At 37.1% G+C, this 27,795-nt stretch overlaps 1 protein-coding gene across 1 annotated transcript in view; it reads left to right on the top strand.

The window, feature by feature from the left end:
* Positions 1-27,795, top strand: part of CNTNAP4 (contactin associated protein family member 4) — a gene marked incomplete at its 5' end in the record, with an annotated part of 237,095 nt that overhangs the window by 143,611 nt on the left and 65,689 nt on the right. Inside the window, 5 exons of the mRNA XM_082013630.1 lie at positions 3,012-3,159; positions 15,618-15,821; positions 15,995-16,179; positions 18,138-18,281; positions 20,766-21,027. Of these exons, the coding sequence (XP_081869756.1) occupies positions 3,012-3,159; positions 15,618-15,821; positions 15,995-16,179; positions 18,138-18,281; positions 20,766-21,027 (943 nt within the window). The remainder of the gene's footprint in view (positions 1-3,011; positions 3,160-15,617; positions 15,822-15,994; positions 16,180-18,137; positions 18,282-20,765; positions 21,028-27,795) is intronic.

Raw genomic sequence — 27,795 nt, 5'->3', positions numbered from 1 at the left:
GGGGTTTTTGACTAGCTGAGGATGTTTTAGACATGATGCTGGTGTTATCCCTGCTCTAAAAACACATTTTCTTTCTGGATGTAGGATGGAGAGGGAGACAAAGAACTTCCTTTTTACCTTACCTTGATAAAAGCTTACATTTACAATCATTCTGTGCTCGGCAATGACCTTCTACACACAGGATTTAACTTTACTAAAACACAGTAAAAAACCAGAGCACATGCATGATTTCTGATTCCATAATGAACTGAATAATTTTGTCTTCCAAGCAGGATTAAAATAGCTTCAGGTAAAGAAACTACAGGGTTAGAAATTCAGTAGGAGGGGCAGGGTTAGAATTGCATAGTTTTGAGAGTAGGCCCTCATTTCAGGCTTGAGTACAGCCCAGGATGCTTTTCCTTCATGGAATAAAATAGGCTGTGAAGAGCTATCTACTTAGACATCTATACTGCTGTTAACACTAAACTGCACTATAGTGTTTCCATTTTCCAAAAACTGAGGAAGTTTTTGAGAAAGATGGTATGTCTACATGCTATTAAAAAGCAGCATAATATAGTATCTGTAAGAGCATCAACTAAGATTCAGTAAGCAGTTATATTGGAGGGATTAGATTTATAACCCTATGAATATTTATGCAAACAACCCTTATTATGTGTAACATTCATATTAACTGAGGGTCACATTGAGTCGTTTTAACCATCAGATGCCTGTGTAGGTTGTGAGGACTTTGCATAATCTAGAAAAACGGCACGTTCCCTCAGAGTGATTTGGTACAAGAAGGAAGTGATCTGAACAGACTGAAGAAGGCAGGAGTGGGAGGGAGGAAGCTCATCATACAGTTATAACTGTTGTGTCTTTAAACCATTGCTGTATTGGTCTGTGAAACAGTAAATGTGCTGTACTGTAAAGACAGGAGTATATCTGCCATACTGAATATGGTCCTCCTCTAAAAATATGGTATGCTTTGGGTAGGCCTTTAGTATTTGTAGTCTGTAGGAAAAGCTGTCTGACTGCCTGCTCTTTCTCTTTCTTGTGAAAAGGGGAAAAAAATGCCAAACTGTGTGTTTTTACCTTGAGAGTGTTTAAAATCAAGCAATAAAGACCCATTTAAAACTCAATTAATACACTTTAAAATATGTTCTACCCAGATAAAATCTTTGTAAAATGACACCTAAAAATATTGATTTCTAAACCAACCATTCTGAACTGTTTAAGGACTGGTCTGAATTACTTTTAGGCTGTTACTGAAGTAAAAAACCTAATTTTAAGTTAAGAACACATGGCTTAAGTGTACCTTGCAGTAAAAAGCAAGCAATACACATTCCATGCTCAAAACTTACCAACTAATTTTCATGAAGTGGCTGCCCTCCAAAAATTATTTTGGAAAAAATTTAAATCTTAATCAAATACTTTATTCACTCACAGTACTTAAACTTCTGGGGACTCTGTTCTGGTTCAGTCAACAAATTAATAGGTGCTTTCATTGGCAGTTATATTTGTTACAGGCTGAAAATAAGGGTTGGAAGAGGTCTGGAAGGTTCTTACCCTCCACACAGTAGTTCTTCTCTGGTGTTTATTTTAGCATGTGTCATGGTTTAGCCCCAGCCGGCAACTAAGCACCACACAGCCGCTCACTCACTCCCTCCTCCCCCAGTCGGGTGAGGGAGAGAGTTGGGAAAAAACTTGTGGGTTGAGATAAAAACAGTTTAATAGGACAGCAAGAGAGAAGGAAACAACAATGATAACAACAATAATAACACCGACAAAGGAATGTACAAGAACAAGTGATGCCCAATAAAGCAATTGCTCACCACCCGGCGATCGATAGCCCGTCCCTGAACAACGATTCCCCCCGCCCCAGCTAACTCCAGTTTATGTACTGGGCATGACGTCATATGGTAGGGAACATCTCTTTGGCCAGCCTGGGTCAGCTGTCCTGGCTGTGTCCCCTCCCAGCTCCCCGTGCACCCCCAGCCTTCTTGCTAGCAGGCCACCACGAGAAGCTGGACTGTCCTTGACTGCTCAGCAACAACTCAAAACATCAGCACATTATCAACAGCTCCTCATCCCAAATCCAAAACACGGTCTCACACTGGCTTCTGTGAAGAAAACCAACTGGCTGAAACCAGGACAGCATGTTTCCACCTTCACCTGCTGTGATAGTGAAATTATAAAGCATGAAGATGAAATTTGTGTGGACATTCAGAGTCTCTAACTTTCACTGCTTATTACTAGCTTAATAGGTTAGCTGTAATAAGCCAATTCACTAGCTGTTTTATTTATATTTTATATAAATATATATAATATTTTTATTTATTATATTTTCTATTTATTATATTTATATTCTATATATAAAAAAGGAAAGTAGTCTTATCAGTGAAATACTACCAAAAAAAAGTTTCTATAATAATACTTTATTTTTTTATCTCCCACCTGGGAAAAAAAATTGAAATTTAGAGTTTTCTTTTTCAATAGAACACTGAATTAAAATCTCTTTATAATATTCTGGACTCTTTAGTTGGAAACCAGAGTCTTTCAACACCATAGTCTGTCAGTATAAGAACTTTTGTGGATTCAGCATACCATGCGTCTAAACCAAATTTACAACAATATTTATCTAACATTTTGACAAGAGAAAATCATAGAGCTCACCCTATTGTCTTATGAAAAAGTATTAGTTAGTAAAATATACTGAAATGCCAGGATGTTCTACACATTTTTTGAAAGCAATTTGGTTTTGAAATGTTTCATTCACTTATATTTTTGAAAGTGTGAGATTTTTCAATGAGTGTAGTGTCAGTACTAAGTGCACAGATGACTTAACACTTGATCCAAAAGAACAAGCAAGATTGAATCAGTGGCTGTTCCTGTGGAACTCACTGACAATTACATTTTATTCCAATGCTTGACTGTTTTCCTGATGAAGGTATAAAATGAAAAGACCAGCAATAATTCCATATATTTCTGAATTTAATATAGATGTGGCTAATCTATTTTTCATTCTCTTCTAGGCCTTTTCTGGAAACACAAATGCGGACAGTGTCATATACTATAAACTTCAACATTCCATTAAGGCAAGATTTCTCCGTTTTGTGCCTTTGGACTGGAATCCAAACGGCAGAATTGGAATGCGCATTGAAGTGTATGGATGCACATACAGTAAGTGTTTTGCTAAATCAGCTAAATTAAGTGACTATTCATTGTTGTATTTTTCTACTGAAATTACACTTGAAAGTAGATTTCTAAGCTTAAATTTATCTTGAATAAAACTGATTCAATAGGTTTATGTGCAGTCTTCACTATCTCTGCATCATCTAACAATATGTGATGCTTATTTTCTGGTTCTTTCTGTGTTGGAATGAATGTTGTGGACATAATCTAATAACTGATTTACTGCAAACTCTTTTTTTGATAGTCTTAAAAACTGCACCTTGACATGGTGTGCTTTCTACCCGAAGGGCATAATATGGAAAATGTTTACAGTTTTAAATATATATGGTCTTGGTGTTGATCCAATAAGAGTACAAGTAGATATACTCAAAAATACACAATTTAAGGATACTTCAAAGTTGTTATATTTAAGAGGTACTTTTAGAATAATTTTTGTGTCATTAATAAAACATTAATAACTGATATAAGCATCTAGAAGAAAAATGCGTAAATATTATGGTTATATTGATCTGCTGGACAGTTTAAATAATCATGTTGTCATCCTGTTACAGTTTTTCATCCCTGGACTTTTAAAAAAATATCCCTATAAGCAAGTTGTTTACTGCTTTTTATTCCCCACATCTTTTCTCCATGAGGAAGAAACAGAGTTTATTTTAAGCAACCTCTTTAACTGCTTATTTTAAGTACTTTCATCTGTTGTTTTTTGTAGGATTTTTTTTTCCAACTTCAATGTTTAAGTCATGATTTACATGACTTATCTGTTCAGAATGGTCTCCATATATTTCTCTTCTGTTTCTATTCATTAATATCTGACTTTAAACTAACATCAGTAAAACACATTTCTGGGCTTCCTGTATTAAATTTGGCTTTGTAAAACAAGTAAAAGACCATGAACTAAGGATACTGAAAATTTCAACCTGGCTGCAGGAGATTAGGTCACCTCAGAAACTAGGCAAACTGCCCCACCTGAGAGAACAGACAGCTCATACCAGGCGAAGGGTCTGAGAAGATAAAAGCACACAGAATTCCTCAGTGACATCTGCCTGGAGACTGGAACATGACTTATGATTCCTAGAACAATCTAATGATACTGTTGTAAATGAGAAATGTGGCCAAAATTCAACATATCTTCCACTGTTTTAAGTACAAGGACTACTACAAGTTAAAAATGGAGGCTGAACAGATGACTTTATCATTCCCAGCTGAAAGCTCATCTCATTTGAAATGTCATCTCTGTGGTACTTGATGAGAGTACATTCACTGACAGTCAATCATCTTTGCTTCTTCCCAGTTCTTTACCTTGTGCATTTGACAATGTTTAAATCCTTATTCAAAGTTTTGTTCTCAAACTTTTCCAGTCTGAAGAGATCTCCTTTGCACATGCCTAAAATCTTGATTTTATTTATATCCACTACTGCCATTTTCTCTTATCACACCTTGCAAGGTATCTCATAGCTCTCTTCTGTGACATCCCTATTGCCATGCTGCCAACGGAGAACCTACAAGTCTAAACGAGAAAAAGAGGACAGTGCCCATGTTACTGAAAATAATAAAACATATAGAATAAGCAGATACACAGTTAAAATATTTTGTTTGTGGTCAGTAACAATTTTTGAGGGAGATTATGTATTTTTCTGTATTTTACTTATTTGGTACAGGATCGATCCTATAGAAAGCTTATGGAAACAAATAAATTATAATTATCTTCCAAGACTAGGCTGAATTTAAAAGGAATATTTACTTCATTCATTATCCACTGTAATGCAGTACATAAAAAATGTGATAGTGTCAAAAATATGGAAATTCATTTTTAAGCTAGTTAAGATTTTCTCTGTATAAATGATGTGAGTTCTTGAAATGCTTATTTTTTCTATGTATAAATGCTTTAATTCCAAATGAACTTCAGACTGTTTATCATCTTTTTATTTATTTTAAACATCTAGAATTACCATGTGCTTTTAATAGTTCAATTCAGTGGATGTTGTTGAAGGAAAACCAGGTGATTATAGTCTTATAGTTCTGAAATATATTTAATGATTCCAAAGATGAATTCTTTCTTTCCAGTCTTTTCCTCCATTTATCAGACATGTGCAAGTCATGTAGTTGTTGTTGCAGTAATTATGCATGGCTGTTTCTGAATTGCTATTCAGATGGGACCAGAAAATAAAGAAAAACAGAAATGCCAATGATACCTATTTTAACTTTGATTCACACTTTCCAGATTTCCCATTTCTCATTCTTCCCTTCAGAAAGATCTTACTTGTAAGTGGGTCTTATATTGTAAGAGTAAGCAACTGTCTTTCCATTTACCACCAAATATGTGGACTGTGTTCTGTATTCAAGTGCAAATGCAGCAATTTCTTCCTTCAGTCTCATCTGTTGCAAATTACACAGCTAAAACTAGAAGTGCAAGGGTATAAAAAATTGATCTCACTATTCCATAAACTGATACTGAAAAATCCATGTCCTTTACACCCAAAAGAAGCCATTATTCTCTCAGTGAAATAATACTTACAGGACAACTGTTGGCAACTGTTCTTTTCCAGCCAAATACCTGCTCTGAATAACTTAGCCTAGTATCCTCAGAACTAATATTTCCTCTTTAATTACGGTCTTAGTGAGGTTTGGTAATGTCCATGGTAGATGTCCATAGGACAAACCAGGTAATTATTTGTTTCTTATTTTTTTACAAAATCCTTTTTTACTATGAAGTTTGTAGGCCAAGGACAGTCACATTTTAGGTATTTGTAAAGCATGCATCCAGAACAAGTCCTTCCATTTTTGCCTCTTAGCACTTACGGAATAGAAAGGCTAAATAGGGGTCATCAATTATGGAGGTAGATGAATCATTAAAAGAGTTCCCCTGTACTCTTTGTGTTTAGTTCTTCTCCTTCCTCACTCTTCACATACCTTTGCCATGTTCCTCAGTTTTCTTACTCCTGTTCTACAGTCTTTTTCATGTGAGAAAGAAAGATGTTTTCTACCTCTACATGAATCACCTGGCTTCATGTGGACTGATAAAATCTGCTTGTGCCATGACTACACAACAAACATTCTGTGCTGACAAAAAAAAAAAATCCCAAAATCTATCTCAGCCCTTGCCTGTTAGTTCTTCTTACTTAGTGTGTGCAAAAAAGACTGATGAATCTCTACAGACATTTCATGTGTCTTGTTCCTGAAATGTCAGATTGTGACAATTAAGCCATGTAAAACAGAGTTCAGGTTAAGCTATCCCATGGCACAAAAAAAGGGAAATTAAAACTCTCTTTGGCTTACTCTTTTCTCCATCCATTACAACACCCTCTTTCTCATTTCATCCTCTGAAAAACAGTAGGCTTAAAATAGAAAAAAATGCAATTTTTTTTCATATGACAGATGGAAAGATGGGTTTAAATGTGAAAATGGCAGTTGTATAAAATTGTAGGAGAAAGATAACTGGGCACTAAATGCATGATGGGCATTAAAACATCATTAGATGTAGTGCCTAACAACAAGTACTGCAGATACTGTGATATGCAAACCCTCTTCCAGAGACCTCTAACACTGTTAAATATACTGAAGCTTTTTGAATATTCCCTTCCTGGCTGGAATACATAAAAACAATGGCACAGTTACATCAGTCAATGAAAGGACTTCATATCCTTTTTGTAACTGGGATAATGTGCTTTCAAGGGTTTGATGTGAATGTGACTTTAAAAAAGTTCATTTTAAATGCAGTTGATTATGAACAATTTTAACATGCCATTTTTTTTCCAAATGCTTTGTTTAAAGCGATACCTAAGTCCTCATTTAGCTAACTTTTCTGAACACTGTGAATCTTTTTAAGTCTGCTTTCCCCAAAATTGGGAAAGGCCAGAGAGCATTTTAATAGAATGGATCAGGACTAAAGATGTCTCAAAACGATAAAAAATGTCAAACAGTTTGCATTGGTTTAACTTTTTTCCTTACAGAGCATTAGCATTAATTTCAATTAATTTAAAGATCAACAAAAATCAAGTCATTTTTCAAACAAGGATGTTGCAACTAAAACTTTTGCTCAGGATGACTAGAACACTTGATCCTATGGTGTTTGAGAAGGCTTCCACAAGTTTCTCAGAGGCATTTCATCACTTCCAAAGGTATTTTCACAATATACTAGGGATTTAGATTACATTAATTTGAGAAAAGCTTATTGTAAATTGTGAAAACAAAAGATGAGTGTTTACAAAGCAAATCAACCTTTTTTTATTTTCCTTATTTATAACAGTAGAGAAAACCCATGGAGACTGATGTTTAGGTCCAGGAACTACTACAAGATGAGATTAGTTGGTAAATATAAAAGAGGAAAATATTATGGCACCTGGGTATTTGTGCTCATTCTTTCTATCCTGATAACCCTGTAGGGAAACCCTGGTTTTATCTCTTACAACTCTTTCAATTTATTTATAGTGGTAATGCACAGATGGTGAAGACAAACATGTATGAGAAATGTTATGAGAATTTTGATTAACATCTGCAGCCTTTTCACAATCTTCATTCATGCATGGTGGTGGAGGAAAGGTTTGATTTTATTTTCCAAATTTGGACAGAGTAGATTTTGCTTCTAAGGAGCTAGTGCTGCAGAATAGTGAAAGGGATTTGGGAGAGCAATGCTCAATGTTGTTTATGCTCTTGCCTTAATAACTAATAACAAAAGTATGTTCCCAATCAAAAATCTCTGCTGTTATCAGTATCTGTTAAGAATATATCTATTTAACCAGTTTGATACATACAGAGCAATGTAAAAGTTCAATTAGTGAAGTTTTTATTGAAGATATTAAACTTCACGTTCATTATTTAAATTTAATATTGAATAATGATTTTACTCTCCACATTCATTCCATAACATAATGAAGTAAACCAGACAACCTAGGATTCATCTTTAGGTAGAATGTCATATTTATTGGTTGTACATTTGGAAAATGAATTCTTCATAAGTAAGAAGTACGTTGTCAAGATGTGAAGAAAATCAAGAAACCATATTTAAAAACATAGCTGCATTCACTTGACAAGTGATTTTGAAAATGGAATATAAATTACTGACCTTAAGTACTATAATTAATTTGAATTAAGTTCATTTCCATGCCAACAATGTGGAGAAATATTTTATTGTAATTAAATAAAATTGGTAAATAGATAATGAGGTTCTGTTGACTTGCAAGAAGTCAACCAGTCTGTTGAAAAATACCTTTATATTTTATAGAGTGTCTTTTACATCCTCATTTATTTCACGAATATATCTTTCAAGGGTAATTAACTTTTTCTTTTTTACTTGTGAACTGTGAATACTCTATGAGATCTTTATAGTGTTATCAGTTCCTTTGTGTGTGTCTTGTTCAATCTGTACTGATTTTAACAGACACTCTTTTACGAATATTCTTTTACTGGGATAAAATCACAGAATCACAGAATCACAGAATCACAGAATGGTAGGGGTTGTAAGGGACCTCTGGAGATCATCTGGTCCAATTATCCTGCCAAAGCGGGATCACCTAGGGCAGGTTGCACAGGAATGCGCTCAGTCGGGTTTTGAAGGTCTCCAGAGAAGGAGACTCCACAACCTCTCCGGGCAGCCTGTCCCAGTGCTCTGTCACCCTCACAGTAAAGAATTTTTTCCTCATGTTGAGGTGGAACTTCCTGTGCTGCAGTTTATGCCCATTGCCTCTTGTCCTATCACTGGGTACTACTGAAAAGAGACTGGCTCCATCCTCCTGACAACCACCCTTCAGATATTTATAGACATTGATAAGGTCCCCTCTCAGCCTTCTCTTCTCCAGACTAAGCAGCCCCAGGTCTCTCAGCTTTTCCTCATACGGGAAATGTTCCAGTCCCTTAATCATCCCCGTAGCCCTCCGTTGGACTCTCTCCAAAAGTTCCCTGTCTCTCTTGAACTGGGGAGCCCAGAACTGGATGCAGTACTCCAGGTGAGACCTCACCAGCGCAGAGAAGAGGGGGAGGATAAGCTCTCTCGACCTGCTGGTCACACTCTTCTTAATGCACCCCAGGATACCATTGTCCCTCTTGGCCACCAGGGCGCTTTGCTGGCCCATGGATAACCTTGTCTACCATGGAGCCTCTTTCCAGCAGGTCAATGCCTAACCTGTAGTGGTGCCTGGGGCTGTTATTCCCCAGGTGCAGAATTCTACACTTGTCCTTGTTAAATTTCATGAGGTTCCCCTCTGTCCAGATCCTGTTGAATGGCAGCACAGCCTTCTGGTGTATCAGCCACTCCTCCCAGTTTTGTATCATCAGCAAACTTGCTGAGGGTACATTCCAACCTTTCATCTAGGTCATTGATGAAGATGTTGAGCTAAAGCAGACCCAGTACTGATCCCTGGGGATCACCACTAGATACAGGCCTCCAACTGGACTCTGCGCCACCGATCACAACCCTCTGAGCTCTGTTGCTTAGCCAGTTCTCGATCCATCTCGCAGTCCACCCATCCAACCCATACTTCCCGTGCTTCACTGTGAGGATGTTATGGGAGACAGTGTCAAAAGCCCTACTGAAGTCACTGCTCGCCCTTCTTCTACCCAGCTAGTCCCTCCGTCATAGAAGGCTATCAGCTTGGTCAAGCACGATCTCCCCTTGGTGAATCCATGCTGACTACTCCTGGTAACTTTCTTTTCATCCACGTGCCTAGAGATGACCTCCAGAAGGAGCTGTTCTATCACCTTCCCAAGGATGGAGGTGAGGCTGACTGGTCTATAATTTACCGGGTCTTCCTTCTTGCCCTTTTTGAAGACTGGGATGACATTGGCTTTCCTCCAGTCCTCAGGCACCTCTACCATTCTCCATGCATTTTCAAAAATGATGGGGAGAGATGTTGCAAGAACACCAGCCAGCTCCTTCAGCACTCGCCAGTGCATCCCGTCAGGGCCCATGGATTTGTGAGTGTTCAGTTCAGCCAAAGGATCTCTAACCCAGATCTCATTGGCCAGTGGAGAGTCTTCCTCCCTCCAGGCTTTTTCACTTTCCTCCGAGGTCTGGGATTCCTGAGGAGTAGTCTTAGCGGTAAAGACTGAAGTGAAAAGGGCATTCAGCAACTCTGCTTTCTCTGCCTCCTCTGTCACCAGGGCTCCCACTGCATTCACCAAAGGTCCCACATTTCCCTTAGTCTTCCTTTTACCACTGATCTACTTGAAGAAGCCCTTCTTGTTCTCTTTTACTTCCTTCGCCAGATTTAGTTCCAAGAGGGCCTTGGCCTTCCTTGTTGCATCCCTGCATATCCTGACAACACTTCTATAGTCCCCCCAAGTGACCATTCCCTTTTTCCACCTGCTGTAAACTCCTTTCTTCCATACAAGTTTTTCCAGCAGTTCCTTGCTCATCCATGGGGGTCTCCTGCCTCCTTTACTTGATTTCTTACTTAAAGGAATGCACCCATCTTGAGCTGTGAGGAAGTGGTGCTTGAATATTGACCAACTCTCTTGGGCTCCCCTACCTTCTAGAGTCCTATCCCATGGGATACCTCCAAGTAAGTCTTTCAAGAGGACAAAGTTAGGCCTCCTGAAGTCCAGGGTTGCAATCTTACTTATCACCCTGCTTCTTCCTCATACGATACTGAACTCCACCTTGTTGTGATCACTACAGCCAAGGCTACCCCCAACCTTTACATCCCCAACCAGTCCTTCCTTGTTTGTTCATACAAGGTCCAGCAGCACACCTCTCCTCGTTGGCTCCTCCACCACCTGTGTCAGAAAGTTGTCATCAATGCACCACAGGAACCTTCTGGATTGTGTGTGCCTAGCTGTGTGGTCTTTCTAACAAATACCTGGTTGATTGAAGTCACCCATAAGCACCAGGGCATGTGATTTTGAGGCTACTTCTAGTTGTCTATAGAAGGCTTCACCTACTTCTTTTTGCTGGTCTGGTGGTCTATAGCGAACACCCACAACAATACTGGCCATATTAGCCTGCCCCTAGATTCTTACCCATAAACTTTCAACAGGTACTTAATCCCACCCCCCAGGCAGAGCTCAATACATTCCAGCTGTTTAGGTACATGAAGAGCAACACCACCACCTCGCATTCCTGGCCTATCTTTCCTAAACAGGACGTAGCCATCCATGACAACGTCCCAGTCATGCGAGATATCCCAACATGTCTCTGTGATTGCAATGATATCATGGCCCAGTTGCATGGCTGGCATCAGCAGCAATTGCTCATATTTAACAACCTTAGACACTCTCTGAGGATGAAGAGTTGCTAGGAGGAGGAAATCCATCTGACCATGTAGGGCAAATGCATCTTTTCCAACAGGCTGGCCAACCTGTTGAGGAGATTTCTAAACTAAGAATGATGAGGGAGGGAGAGAATAGCCCAAAATCAAGTGAAGAAGTGGTGAACTGGTTTGAGAAACAAAGGCTTCAGGGCAGTGTTGACAAAAGAGATCATGAAAACAACAAGCCAGAGCTGAAGCACACATATCTGATATCTCAAGTGCAAACACAGAAATAGGGAAGTACTGTTGTGAGAGCAACATGATGGGGGAAGTTCTGACACTTTTTCTGAGAAATCAATGCAACTGGATGCCCTTCTGAAGTGCCTGTGTGTTAATGTACACAACACGGGGAACACACAAAAGAAATTGAGGTTATGCATTTGAAGGACTATGATCTCATCACAACCACAGAGACATGATGGAATAGCTGACTGGAGTCATGCCATAGATGGATACAAGCTGTTCAGAAAGGACTAGCCAGGACAATCATGAAAGTTAACATTTATGTGAGCAAGCAGCAGGGGTGTATGTAGCTCTGCCCAGGGTCAGATGATGTGACAGTTCAGGTTATAGATTAAGATTAGAGGACAGAACACAGGTGGTGGCATTGTGGTGGATGTCTGCTACAGACTGCCTGATATGTCAGAAATTAATGAGGCCGCCTTCAGACAACTGGAAGAAGACAACAAGGAAAAACTCATGGTGGATGTCAAAGCAGGCACAGCCTTGGCTGCAACAACCATGAAACTGTGATGTTCAAGATTGTGAGAGAAGGGAACACAGCAAATAGCAAGATCACAGCCCTGGCCTTCAGGAGAGCAGGATTTTTCATGCTCGGGGACCTGATTGAAAGAGTGAAATCGGAGATGGTCCTGAAGACAGGAGGGATTCAGGAGAGCTAGTTGATTTTCAAGGAACGTTTCCTCCAAGCTCATGAAAGGTCTATGCTGATGAGAAGGAAATCAAGCACAAGTAACAGGAGGTCTGCATGGATGTCCAAGGAACTCCTAACCAAACTCAGGAATAAAAAGGAAGTGTACAAGAGGTGGAAGTAAATTCAGATGACCCAGGAGAAATACAGAAACATTGTCTGAGTATGCAAGGAAATATGTTAGGAAAGACAAACCACTTGTATTTGAAACTGATAAAGGTCATGGAAGACAACAAGAAGGGCTTCCACAAATCTATCAGGAGCAAAATGATGACTAGGAAAAATATGGGCTCACTGCTGAGTGGAGCAGGGGACTTGGGGGTAAAAGACATAGATAATGCCAAGGTACTCAATGCCCTCTTCACCTTGTCTTTGCTGGTGGTGTGTTTTAACTCCAGCCAGCAACCAAGAACCACGCAGCCTCTTACTCCCCCATGGTGGGATGGGGGAGAGAATCGGAAGAGTAAAAGTGAGGAAATTCATGATTTGAGATAAAGACAGTTTAATAGGTAGAACAAAATCTACACATGCAAGCAAAGCAGAACAAGAAATTCATTCACTACTCCCCATAGGCAGGCAGGTGTTCAGCCACATCCAGAGAAGCAGGGCTCCAACACGCTTAATGGTTTCTTGGGAAGACAGACTCCATCGCTCCGAACATCCCTCCACCCCATCCTTCTTCTTCATCCCAAATTTATATATCGAGCATGACATCATATGGTAGAGAATATCTCTTTGGCCAGTCTGGGTCAGCTGTCCTGGCTGTGTCCCCTCACAGCTTCCTGTGAACACCAGCCTTCTTGCTAGCAGGCCACCACGAGAAGCTGGACTGTCCTTGACTACTTAGCAACAACTCAAAACATCAGCACCTTATCAACATTTTGTCATCCCAAATCCAAAACATAGCCTCACACTAGCTTCTGTGAAGAAAATTAACTCTACCCTGGCTGAAACCAGGACAGCTGGTAAGACTTACCTTCAGGAATCTCAGATCTCTAAGGCTCACAGGAAAGACTACAGTAAGGGAAACCCTCAGTGGAAGAGGGTCAGGCTATGTAACATTTGAACAAATTGGGCATATGTAAACCATGGACTTACTGGGATGCACCCAAGAGTGCTGAGGGGATTGGCCACAGTCATTCTGAGGTCACATTTTTTTATCTTTGCAAGTAATGACAATGGTGAGAGGTTCCTAAAGACTGGAAAAGAACAAATGCCACTCCTATCTTCAACAAAAGTAGGAAGAATACCTGGGGAACTACAAATTGGTCAACCGCATTTCAATCCCTCGGAAGTTGAAGGAGCAAATAAACCTAGAATCCACTTCCAAACACGTGAAGGATGAGGAGATTATTGGAAATAGTCAGCATGGATTTATGAATGGGAAATCATGCCTGACCAAACTAATAGCCTTCTACAGTGATATAACTGGCTTGGTGAGCAAAAGAGAATGTTTGGTGCTGATTATCTTGAGTTTAGCAAGAGTTTTGATGCTGTGTCCCATAATGTCCTCATAGACAACTGATAAATACAGGCTATTTAGATGGACAATGAAGTGGACTGAAAACAGACTGAACTGCCTAGCTGAAAGAGTTGTGATCAGTGGCACAAAGCTAAGCTAAGTCTATTCACTTGTGGTGTATCCCATGGGTTGATACTGCTTTCAATGCTGCTTAACATCTTCATTAACAACCAGGATGATGAGGCAGAATGTACATTCAGCAAGTTTGCAACCAATAAAAGTTTGGAGGACTGATTGACACATCAGAGGGTTTTGATGTCATTTAGAGGGACACAGACAGGCTGGTGAAATGGACTGGCAGGTGTCCCATGCTCTTCAACAAAGGGAAGTGGAAGTTCTTACACCTGTGAAGTAACCCTAGCAAGCGTTTACCAGTACACACTGGCGGCTGACTGTGGTTTTGAAGAAAAAGACATGAAGCTTCTGGTACTTACCAAGTTGACCATGATCTGGAAACTGGCCCTTGTAACACAAAAGGCCAGCAGCATCCTGAGCTGGTTTAAGAAGAGTGTTGCTAGTGGGTTGAGGGAGGTTATCCTTCCCTTCTAGTCAACTGTGGGAATGAGACATGTCTGAATTGTTCAGTCCAGTTCTGGGGTCCTTACTGCAAGAAATACATGGACATACAGACACAAATCCAGCAAAAGGACATGAATATGACTGAGGGAGTGGCACATCTGCCATATGAGTAGAGCCTGAGAGAACTGGGAGTGGAGAGTAGAAGGCTCAGGGGGAATCTTACCCATGTGTATTAATACCTGACGGGAAGGTGTGAAGAAGATGGAGCCAGGGTCTTTTCAGTGGTGCCAAGTGACAGGACAAGAGGCAATGGACATGAACTTAAATATAGTTTTTTACTGTGAGGATGGTTGAACACTGGCATGGGCTGCCCAGAGAGGTGTAGTCTCTGTCCCTGGCAATACTCAGAACCTGACTGGACATGGACTTAAGAAACCTTCTGGAGCTGTCCCTACTTTACATGGGGAAACTGGACAGGATAACATCCAGAGATGCATGGCAACTTCAACCATTCTGTGATTCTGTGATACCCATACTGGAAAACTGATGATACAAAGTCCTGTATTCCAGTATGAAAACTGTAATTCAACTGAATTAAAATTGCAATTTGTTTATGAATACAGTAAAAAAAAAAAATCTGATTAAGAGAGCCAGAACCTACTCACAACTGACAAATTTTCATTTTAGAATATTTTTGTTTCTTTCCTAGAATATTATGCCATGATATAACTTCGAACTACTGATTACTACTACAGATACCTAGATTGATTTTAATAGTGGTTTAAATCTACAACCTGCATGAAGATTCTGAAAATCAGTTAAATGTAATGGACATTACTTTTCTGATCTTTAGTTCGTTAATTGGAATTAACTGTAGGTAAATTAATAGAGAATTTCACCCTAAGAATACAGTATGAACAGAAATGGTCAAAGTACTTCATGGTTCCAGGGCAAAGAAGACCTTTCAGTATGTCAGATTAGTACTAGATTGAAATAGAAGCCAGATCTTTTCTGCTCACCTTGCTTTATTATGTAGTGATCATGTCATCATTAAAACAGGACAGTCTTAATATTTGGGGAAGAATGGGAATAGCAGAAATAAGTAACATTTTACTGGGCACAGGTGAATCTAGGGATGTTAATGGTGGGACTTCATATCATATTGAAGTAACATGCAATTGTCTCTTTTAGACATAGCATTATACATTATTTTTCATGTCTTTACTTCTAGGGTCTGAGGTGCTTGGCTTTGATGGGAAAAGTTGTCTAATTTACACATTTAATCAAAAACTCATGAATGCACCGAAAGATATGATTTCTCTGAAGTTTAAGACAATGCAAAGTGATGGAATTCTCCTCCACAGAGAAGGACAAAATGGAGACCACATCACCCTGGAATTGATTAAAGGGAAGCTGTCCCTACTCATTAATTTAGGTAACAGCTACAGTCTCATAAAGTTTAACATAGTTATTAAGTATTATTTGACTAAAACTTCTTTTAATTTATTAAGTGGATTTTAATGTATAGAGTATGGTAAACTAGCGGTATATATTTTAATAACTATATTTTTATATGGAATTAACTGTTTTTATCTTTCTTCTTTCAAGGTGACACTAAAACCCATCCTTCAAATGCCCAAATTAATATTACACTAGGCAGCCTTTTGGATGATCAACACTGGCATTCTGTTGTCATTGAGCACTTTAACAATCAAGTAAACTTTACAGTGGATAAACACACTCAACATTTTCATGCAAAAGGAGAATTCAATTATTTGGACCTTGAGTATGAGGTGTGAAAATTACCTTTCCTTTATTACACTTATTAAATTTATTATGTGAATGCAGTGAAACAAGCAAAGGAGACAGAACTTGAAGAAGTTTGTAGTGCCTAAGACTTTAGGGATTTTCTGTCTCCTAAAGGAATGATCAAAGCAAAAGAGATGTTCTTAGATGACTAATGCTCTACTAGACTTTCAACTCAAAATTTTCAAAAAACCATCTTTTTAATCTCAGAATTCATTATCTTAATATCTTTGTTTCAGTACTGCTGCAAATATGGTAAACAGTATGTAAACATAAGGAATGAACCCCAAGTCAAAGTTGTTATTTTACGGCTTGATGACAATTACACTAAATCAGCATAAAACCATTTTAGAAATGTTTAGATTAAGACTTAAATTCCTGTAAAATCTAGCAAATGTACTGTGAAAAAATCTTGCTTACACAAGTGGTAGATTCATGAAAAGGAATGGATGTAATTTGCTGTGACAGTTTCCCACCTATGGTTAAAAACACCACTATTTCACAATTGCAATGTGATGACTGGCTGCTTTATGTTTGCTCCTGTCCTGTTCGTTGGATGAGACAATGAGTGATAGACCAGAGTGTCTGGAACCCACAGATCTAAATTACTTTATTCTACTCATTTGAGTTTTTAAGCAGTTTAAAGTAAGTTTTCACACTGTTATGTGTCTGCATTATTCCATTTCAAAAATATAATTCACAAAATTAAAGTAATGATTCTGCTTACAATTTCTGAATCTAAGCCACAATGTCAAGGCTTGCAGGATTGTACCAATTAAAAAAAAAAAAAAAAAGAAAAAAAGGCTAGTTTTAAAAGTTAGTTTTAACCGATTGGCAAATAGATTTGTTTTACTAAATAAATGGATATTGCAAATTAATTTTGCCTCTGTTCCACATACAGTAGTTTGAAGTATGTGTTACCAATACAAGGTAGAAAGGAAAGCAAAAGCTGGATAAAAGCCTAAAAACTTCCAAAACCTATGAACCACTGTATTTAAAATTGCATTTCTGACTATAAAAATTTCTCAATTTAATAACTTAATGAAGCATTATATATTTAATTTTATTTTTTATTAAATTATTTTAAATATTAAGCAAAATTTCAAAATTAAAAGAGAAATAGTTTAAACTGACCTTTTCTACAATGTCAACCATAATAACTTTGAAATGGGTGAGTTCTAAGGTTCACTTAAACTGGCATCCTGTTTCTGATGGTGCCCAAGAGTGGAAACAGACCAGAGTATAAATCAGATCACCCTTGTGGCAATGCTTTTCTAAAATAATCTACTTCTTTCTAACAGTTTCTGCCTAAGGGACTGATTAAGATGGAGTGATATTCTTGAATTTAATAGTTCTCAGTGGATTTTTATTTTTATTACGTCTTCCAGTCTCTTTCTAAACCCGAGTAAACCTACAGCATCACATCAAGTAACTGTACAACCTAAACACTTTGAGAGGGAAAAATTATCTCCTTTCATTTGTTCAGAATCTCCCCTAGAATAATTTAATTTGATGCACTCTTGTTCTCTGTTATGGTAGTTATGATTTGCACACAGTGGGGAAGTAAGGCTCAAATTTCCTAAAGAAGTTGTTAGCAAATTCTCTTCTCCCTTTTCATACTGTCCAGCATGGTCTGCATGTACTAGGACTTGACCTTCTTGGTTTTGCAGCTGTAACAGACCCTGAAAACTGTTAAAACTCTATATTAAGCAACTGTTAAGAGACAGAAGAAAAAAAAAATCCAACATATGAGATTTATACATATGATTTGATATAACTTAATTTTTGTTATCCTGTTTTTAATATGTAAATGTGGTACAAGGAAATAGCCAAGAAGTAGCAAATTCATTATTGACCAGTCTTTGACTTCTGCTCTACACTGTTGGCAACTTCTTTCCTTAGAAAATTACTTAACAGTATCATTGATTTCTCTTCTCTTTCTAAGCTCAGCTTTGGAGGGATCCCAGTGCCTGGAAAATCAGGGGCATTGTCACGCAAGAACTTCCATGGGTGTTTTGAAAATATTCATTATAATGGAGTGAACATTATTGACCTGGCCAGGAGGCATAAATCTCAGGTCTACTTTGTGGTAAGAGATTCATAGTTAAGAAAGAATATATAAGTAAAACAGAGAAAAGAAAAAAACCACAACCACTTTCACATGCAACCTGTTAACACACAGCTCTAGTAAAATCTGTGTTTAACAAGAGAAAAATCAAAGAATCACATAATTGGACTATTCTATATTTGCTGCTGTACAGACTCATCCAGTAGACAATGTAGGATGCATTTTATTCTTCAGTTCTTTAGCTGATATTTAAATGTGTGTGATATCTCACTGTTGTGTGATATCTCACTGTGGTGCATATACAAAAGCCAGTGAGTAAAATAAGATGTATCTGAAGTCACCAAAGCTCTGGCTTTGACTTCTGTACCTGACAAGTAAGAACACTAGCAATGCATTTTAAAAACCTTCTGTTCCTGAGGACACTGATCCACTCTGGTTTTTCCAGAGCATTATAATTTTGGTAGATAAGTTTTGTTTGCCAATTTATATCACCCTTTGTCTGAAGACCTGTAGTTTAGGTTGGTGGGTTTAATACATTTATTGTGACATCGCCAACAGTTGTATCAGCCAAATCCCTACCATTTAGAGAAACGGTTCCAATAATGAAACAACTTTCTTCTGTGTTACAGAAGCTTTTTATAAATTGTACTTAGTCCTTTGGGTTTTTTTTCCAATAGTACAAGAGACATATCTATTTGCAGTGTTTATTTATTTAGCAGCAGGAAATACAGAGATATGATGGAAACAATCAATTCAAAATAATTAACAAAATGTGAATGCTTTCAAGGTCCAAATTTTTTTATTTGGATTTCACCTCAGAACATGAACAATCAAATTTTGTTGTCTGTCCCAGAAAAAATGGATGACAGGCATCTCTTCTCGTGTGAAGCTCATCTGAAATATTCCAGAATGAACTAAACTGATACTTCTGTATAATATCCAGTACATGATCCTGATAGATATTGGGGAGAAGGCAGTTATACGAGGCTCTGTGTGGACTAATCAAAAGGGCAACTATGAAATTATTTTCATAGGAAATTTCATCATCTTCATCTCAAATAATTTAAACTTGTCCTACTTTCAAAACTATTTAGGAGATGTTTTATAATGTAAGTATGCCAGAAAGTATCTATGTTACCATAGAATCCTTGTTAAATAGACACTTCGCTGGTCTGATACAGTATCTGGCAGCTGTCTGGGGGAATCTGCAGATGGTAAGATCTTAACATTTAACAAGGTTCATTAATCTGATGACTGCCTTTTCACTATGGGTCAGTTCAGTTGACTATTCATTTCTCTACAGCTGAGTTTGTAAGACAGATCTTTTATTTATTTTTATATTTTCCTTGAAGAAAATGAATACAGATAAACTTTAATGTCTTGCCATGTTACTGAGTATTTTTCTTAAGTTGACTTTTTGGCTTTTTACTATAAGGTCAAAGTTTTATATATATTCAAATATTTAAAACATCTCTGTGTTGAACAGAAGTTAAATGTAATTTAAAATCTAAAGACATTATTCTTTTAGTAATCACCTGACAGAACAAATCAGTTATAATTCAAATGGTACTAGGAAGTCACTAGATCAAAGTGCATGCTGTATCACTATCAAGAGTCATAAAGTATTGACTAACTTTGACACTAGATGCAAAAAATGCATTATTCCCATTCCAGTCTTGTTATCTGTATCACTCAGTACAACCACAGGTGTAGGTTAAGCTCAGAGTTTGTCAATGAACTCATCCACAAATTTATTTTGGTACCTAAGAACCAATGATTTCAGAAGCAGCCTAGCACGAAATAAAGGCTTGGTGCCTGAGTATAACTCATGATCTGATCCATATAGGCCCACCTGAAAACATGTTTCCTTCTGATTGGTGAAGTATCTGATTCACATCTGTAAGTAGCAAGAGTTTATATATAGAATTTTCTCTGACAATTTGTGAAAACAAATATTGAGATCAGTGCACATCTCTAGTTGCATCAATTTGGAAAGACTGCTCCTTGGTCCAGGAAAATGTTTCAAATTTTACACTGCCTTAAAGAATCAGTAGCCAAGCTCAACATTTGTCTCTGCATACAAGCAGTTAGACCCGTGTAAATGTTTGTACCGAACTTTGCATTCCGTGGCATTTTATTTGATATTCAGAAACCTGTCAAGTCCCAAGTGCTTCCTGAGGCTGAGCCAAAACAGAAACAAAACAGGTCTGTCTAACTTCTGAAGAACCATTAAATCACCCATGTAGTTTAAGATCTTACCTCATTCATTCATCCTTGCCACTCTTTGCTCAGACAGATATGTCTGTTCTGGTTAAACAACTAGGTAAATATTTCTCAGATTAAGTTCTTACGTATTCATCCTTGATTTTTCGACTAACACATTCAAGTATTCTAAATATTGGGTTCTATACACAACGTTTTGAAATTCTGTAGTTTCCATACAAAACTTCTCATAACTATTCCCCTGAATGTTCCTAATGCCATAATTTTTTCATTTCTTTTTAGGGCAACATGTCCTTCTCATGTTTAGAGCCACAGGTGGTTCCTGTTACATTTCTGAGCTCCAGTAGTTACCTGGCACTGCCAGGCACATTGGGGCAAGATGAAGTATTCATCAGTTTCCAGTTTCGCACCTGGAACAAGGAGGGACTTCTATTATCTGGTAAACTACAACAGGCTTCAGGTGGTTTCCTCTTATATCTGAGTGACGGGAAAGTTAAAATCAGTCTTCATAAACCAGGAAAAGCACTGACTGACATCACAGCAGGTAACAGAAATGAAGAAAAAAAATCCAAGCTTCCCACACGTAAAAGCATAGGTTAATATAAAGTCATTTAAATTACTACCTACATTCTTAACTTCATTTTACGACTCGTATGTGTGCAATTATGCTTTGCTTGTGTGAATTTTAATCCCAAATGTTTCTAAATACTTTCTTTTCCCACAAACATGTGTCTATGTTTTTTTCCTGATGATTGAGTAGAAATTGCTTTCCATAATATAGGCTGCAAAGCTGAGTCCTTAGCTTTACATATATATAGTATATAAAGCTAATGTGTGTAATCTGGGAAATTTGAGACATCTAAGCAATTTTTTCAGTTGTGAAGTGTAAACAAGTTAATTTTATATTCTCTCAAGCTAAGCCATTAATATGTTTTTCACCATTTGTCAGTGACTTCACAAGGCATCAAGTAACTAATTTTTCTCTGAAGTTATGCATTGTTATAAATATTATGTTTATTATTTTCTAGAGTTCTCAATTACAGAGTGGTCCATTGAATTTGGACAGTGGATGCCCAATACCTCTTGTGTTCCAGAAAGCTGGGGCAAGACTGAGTACATTCAAAATAAAAATAAAAAAAAAAAAGATTTATATGAAGAACAAAAAGAAATTGAGATGTTGAGGACACTGCATAATTGAGAGCTAAAGGGTCACTTTTATAGTTAATCACTGAATTGAGACTAGATCATCTACTTTTGTTAGTGTGCACTGCTAAGCAGCCCTCAGGGTGGAGCTGAGGTTTCCAGAAAACATACGCTCTAGTCTTCTTCTGAGCCATTTCTCTGTTGGTAAATAAATATAAAAGGATAAGAGGATAAAGCAAATATAGTAAGATACAGACATGTTAGAGGATATCCAACTTGGATTCTGAGAAGCAGCTCCCAGCTTTCATTTTCACTGAGTTTGGGAGTAAGGGGACTCCCTCTTTCACAAAAAAGCTCCTTAGTTTTTCTGAGTGCTGTTAGCACTTGATGTGAGAACAGCAAGACTGCTGTCCCAACCAGGAATCTCCTCCTCTCATGAAATGTGAGAGAAGGATAAAGCTGACAACATCTTCATCTTCCACAACTTTTAAAAAAAATGGTGAGAGGCAGTAACATTACCATGTAGTAATATCAATACGTTCACCTAGCAGCACTTTGTCAGTAGTATGTTATGCTCTGACACTCCATACATCACAGACACCTCAGAGTTTCTTGTCTTTTATGTAAACAAATTGAATTTTGCCCCTTTCTTGTAGAAGGATAAAATGGTCATTCCAGAATGAGTTCTCAGACAGGAAAAACAGAGAGATTAGACAGATAAATGGGATTCCAAAGAATATATGAAGATGAGGAAATGAGGCTGGAATTGGAGTGGTTTCTGTATGGACAAAGAAGATGACCAAAGATCACTAGCTGGAGGAATATGTCACAGAAGCAATGGATAATTTGCCTGCAGAAAACACAATTATGATATCCAAAACATCAGTTGAGTCTAGATTAATTTTGAACTGCACACGATCTTATATTTTATATTTCATATGTATAAAACAGGAATATTATCAGTGCAAAAGAAGCCAGATTAGTTCTAGAATGTCATGTGTAAGCTGAATTAACAGAAGAATAACAAGTAGGAAATCTGTATTTTGTGTTGGTACTTAGAAAACAAGTTCAGGATTTAAATATGTGAAGAATTTAATCTTGTATAGAGTATATTCATTGGAGTGATAGGACCCAAACCTAAGGCACCTTTCAGGGGAGATTTCAAGCCAGAATATAAAGAGCTAAATGATGCTGTTTGGTGTTAGTTTGTCTTGAGCAACAACAATTACAATAAGTAAACTAAGCAGTTACTGAAATAAAAATTAAAAAATAATATATTAAATATCATAAAAATTAAAGTCTCCAAATCTCTTTCAGACCCCACAGAATTAAGAAAGTTATGTAAAAGAAGGAGAAAATTTCACCAAAAAAAAAAAAAAAATCAGTACAAACAGAAAATAAGGATCACTTAACTAAAATGTTCGCAAATCATGTGCTTGGCAGTGTAAGACAGACAAAGACAGCAAAGCAGAGCCAAGCAGAGCAAAGAAACAGCCACAGAACTTGAAGATGATGCCTCCATAATCTTAGTTCTGTGCCCCTGTTTCTTTTAGATTGATTCCTTACTTCAATTCCTAATACAAAATGAAATTTTCTTTGAGGGGAAAAAAAAAGAAAAAGAAAAACAAAAAAATAAACATAACTCTGAAGCTCATTATGTTTCTACAGGTGTATAATGATTAAAAGTAAAATTTTAAACAATTGATTATTTTAATCCAGGAAAAGACTCTAAGGCAGTAATGAACACAGATAATATTGAAATTTACATAAACACTTTGATCCTGTTTCTGTGAGTGATAATAATATCACCCAGGGATCAGCCCTAGTATTTGTTATAATCTAGAATAACTAATGCATAAAGAGTATCATTCTGATGACAAGAAGTTTCCCGAGGCTCACCATTTGAAAATGTCAAGTCCCTACTGAGAATGTCAGTGATATGTAGTTAACAGTGATGAATTTGGCTTCTTAAGAGCTATTTTAATTCCAGTTCAATTAGGTGATATACGTTAAAGAAACTATTGTCATGCAGCATCATTTCAACAGACCAGCTGAAGGTGATGGAACTTTCAATAGCTGTACACTTGCACATAGAGCAATTTATTCAATTTCAATTTACAACACAATACATAACTTGTTAGTTGAAACATCTCAAAATAAGCCTTGGCATTCTATGTTGAAACGGAACTTAATGTTCTTGTGCTATGTTAAGCTGACTCTTCATAAAGTCTAACAAGAGGAATTGTGTGTGTGAATTCAGTAACTACTGCAAAAATACTCTCTTCTAAGAAAGAAGTTATAAGACAAAAACATATGGGGAACTTTTTCTTGATTTTTTGAAGTGCTCTATTGTTTCACTCACTGAAGCAATTCAAGTCTGCATTTGGAGATTGAGTAATTAATTCGTGGATGGCTGGACAGGTTTGTTCCCTGCCAGCAAGGACTTATGACCTGACTTTCACATACACAAACAATATTTGATAATTAAATCAGAGCATATTTCTCTGTGCACAGTTCTTAAATTCATTATTGTGTTTTTTAAAGATTTCTTCAACCATATAAACCCAAAGAGAATAGAATGTTAATTCATGAGTGATTAAGCTGTACTAAGCTGTATCTTTCTTTTATAGAATGGTTGCTTAATATCTTTCCTTTGTTGCCTCTTTTGCAAACTGGTCAACAAATATTCACAAAGAAATAACACTAAAAAAGAGAAATTAACACAAATTTAATTTGTGATGAATGATGAAACCAAATTTAATTACAACATGTACAAATGTTTGAGATCTTACTACTCAGCTTCTTCATATAACCCTGTCTTTCTATGCAGCTTTTAATTTCTATGTATCTTTTAATTATGTTGTTAAAAATCATTACATTTTGTGTTTATACTTCAAACTGATTTATAAATTACTTCCTCTAAACTATTTTTTTTGTTTCTCACTGATCTGCTAATAAACTATATACATTGTCTTTTTATATATGTGTTCCTTAGGTTGCATGTCATTGTTCTGCAAGATCTCCCACAGACAATTTTTTTTAGTACTTAGATATTAAAATTATGGAGGTACTGCTAATGAGAATAAATTGATATCTTGTTTAATAGCTATCTTATTGTGCACTAAAATTTTAATTGCTATTTTTTCATCATTTGTTTCTGGTAAAGCATTTTTAAAACTCCTAGTAAAGTACCAGACAATATGATTTTGAGATGGAATGGAAATTTGAACAGTCTGTTGACCTCCACCATTTATATATGGTACCACTCCATGGCTTCACACAAGCAAATGTGAATTTAATCAATGTTCTCAATTTGAGGGCAAAAATGAGCTGTTTTCTCATGAGTGTCTTGTGCTTCCACAATGGCATTCCTCAGTCCCCTGACTTAATGAAAGGGACTTTTTAGAAGTCTTAACCTGAGCCAGATGAACATCATTTAGTATCTCTAATCATACCAACCTGTGTGGACAGGAAGTAAAATATCCATCCCAAAGTAATTGAGTAGGTCAGTATGATGAACTACAGTAATCAAACCAAAAAGTACAAAATTCATATAACTGATTTTCCAGTAATCAAAAATTTTTTCTACTTCAGTCATTCATTCAGTCTCCTTCTTTATGTTAGGGCATTCTTTCATCTACCTTGGCAGTCAAATATTGCAATATTTGGAATATGGTTTTCCCACTAGAACCAGAAGTTACTGAAGCAGGATGCAAAACTAAGAATTAAAAGTAATTATCCTTGCAACAATTGAAATGAAATTATGAAGTTTATTCTTAGATTTAATATCTTCAGTAATGACATAGTAGGATTGAGTACATCCTTAGTGAGTTTGTAGACGACACCAAGCTGAGTGGTGCAGCTGATTCACTAGATGGAAGGGTTGTCATTCAGAGGGACTTTGGCAAGCTTGAGGAGCGAGCTGATGTGAACCTCAAAAAGTTCAACAAAGCTAAGTGCAAGGTTCTGCATCTGGGTCAGCGCAATCCCCAGTAGCAACACAGGCTGGGAGATGAATAGATTGAGAGCAGCCCTGCAGAGTGGGACGTGGGAATGCTCATGAGAAATTGGATACGACCTGGCAATGTGTGCTTGCATACCAGAAAGATAACTGTATCTTAGGCTGCATCCAATGTGTGGCTGAGGGAGGTGATTCTCCCCCTCTACTCCGCTCTTGTGAAACCCCACCTGGAGTACTGCATCCAGTTGTGGGGTTCCCAACACAGGAAAAACATGGACCTGCTAGAGTGGGCTCAGAGGAAGGCCATCAAAATTATCAGAGGTCTGAAACAGCTATGAAGAGCACAGGAACATTCTATGAAGAAAGGCTGAGAAAGTCAGGGTTGTTCAGCCTGGAGAAGAGAAAGCTTTAGGGAGATGCTATTGTGGCCTTTCAATACTTAAAAGGGGTCCTATAATAAGGATGGAGAGAATTTTTTTCCCAGCACCTGTACTGACAGGACAAGAGGTAACACTTTTATAACTGAAAGAGGTTAGATTTAGATGTCCCACCCCTGGAAGTACTCAAGGTCAGGTTGTATGGGTCTTTGAGCAACCTGATCTAGTAGAAGAAGTCCCTGCACATGGCAGGGAGATTGGACTAGATGATCCCTTAAAGGGACTTAAAGGTCCCTTCCAGACCAAACTATTATATGATTCTATGATTCCTAAAGGAAAAGATAGCATTCTGCAGAGATATGATTGAGGAAAACATCATTCACTTGAAGTACATCTATAAATAGAGAAGCTCACTGCTTAATCTTAGAGAAGTGAAAGAAGATGGAGCTTTTGATAGCTGGGGATGGGGATTAGAAAGAGTAACATAAGTAAGCAGGGAAATAATTCCTTTTTTTAAAAATTATTTTCTGAAGTGGCTAATCTTAAAAACACAATGTGACAAGTAACGTTATAGACTATATTTTACACTTTAGTTTCGTATTGAACAATAATTCTATAATAATTTACAGAAGAAAACTGATTATATTACTGGGAATTGGGAAAAAACCCCTTTCTCAGACTTAATTTTCTGTGCCTTAAAATATCCATTGTTCATGTTCTTTGTTTCAGCATACCTATGATCTATTTGATGGAAGAGTATAGTTCACTGAGGTTCACAAAGGCATAAAAAGCCTAAGGATGCTTTATCTGTTTGTGATTCTTTGTTGGCTTTTGTTTGAAGTTAATAAAACCTTTTGATATATTTGATGAGTTCTTGCTGTAAAATAGTAGGAAAAAAATAGGAGAGATAAATAATAGTACTCAGTAAGTCTAGAAACTTCATAACACAGTGTGTTTCATCTATGCCCATGATATTGCGAGGTAGCATTAATAAATTCCTAATGTTTTATCTACGCTGTTTTTTAAATGTCTGTTACACATATCTAGCCAAAATACAACTAGAGCCAAAATAGCCAGGCTATAAGGCATGTTCTTGATCCTCAGCTTAATAGTATGCCAGCCCTAACATAAAATACACCAGCCTGAAGGCTGCTGTAAGTTCTATTAACTGCCACCAGTAAAAAGGGACTTTTTTGGCAGTTGAACATCTTGAAAATATAGGAAAACTCTAGTCACTCCCTCCACGTTACCTGTAGGACTGTGTAAATCCTTGTTACCAAAAGATGACCCCTCTACATGTGACCTTTTGGTAGCCAGATGTAATAGCATTAATACCATTTTATATCATGTGTAATAATTTCGCCAATATTTATTTTAAAGTCCATCTATATAAATATCACTAATACAGAGTTTTACAGAAGTAGAAAAGACACCTATTTACCCAGAAAATTAATGATAGCTTTAATACTGATTGTTTACTCTGACTTTAAGCGTATTGCTCCTGATCGCAAACTCAAATGCCACTTCTCATAGAGGATTGCAACCAAAATAATTAATGGCTAGAATGGTCATCAGAAAACCCGTGATTATGGTCCTGTGCTTTCTACCATTATATTTAAAAGGTGAATTGTTCCTGAAAGTACAACACAAACATAAGATCTGTTAGCCATAGCTTTTATATGATTCCACTGAGGCTGAGAATAAAGCAGAATGTTTAAGGTTTCTTGTTATGCAGTCCCTAATAAACACAGTGGGTGAAGTAAGGAAACAAATAATAAAAAAAATTATATAAGACTAATATTAAATTAAATATTTAAGAGATTTTGCCAGG

Source organism: Phaethon aethereus, assembly GCF_964289735.1.
Source record: "Phaethon aethereus genome assembly, chromosome: Z".
Taxonomy (NCBI): Eukaryota; Metazoa; Chordata; class Aves; order Phaethontiformes; family Phaethontidae; genus Phaethon; species Phaethon aethereus.
The sequence above is the reverse complement of the archived record's forward strand: the minus strand, read 5'-3'. Positions and strand labels throughout refer to the sequence as shown.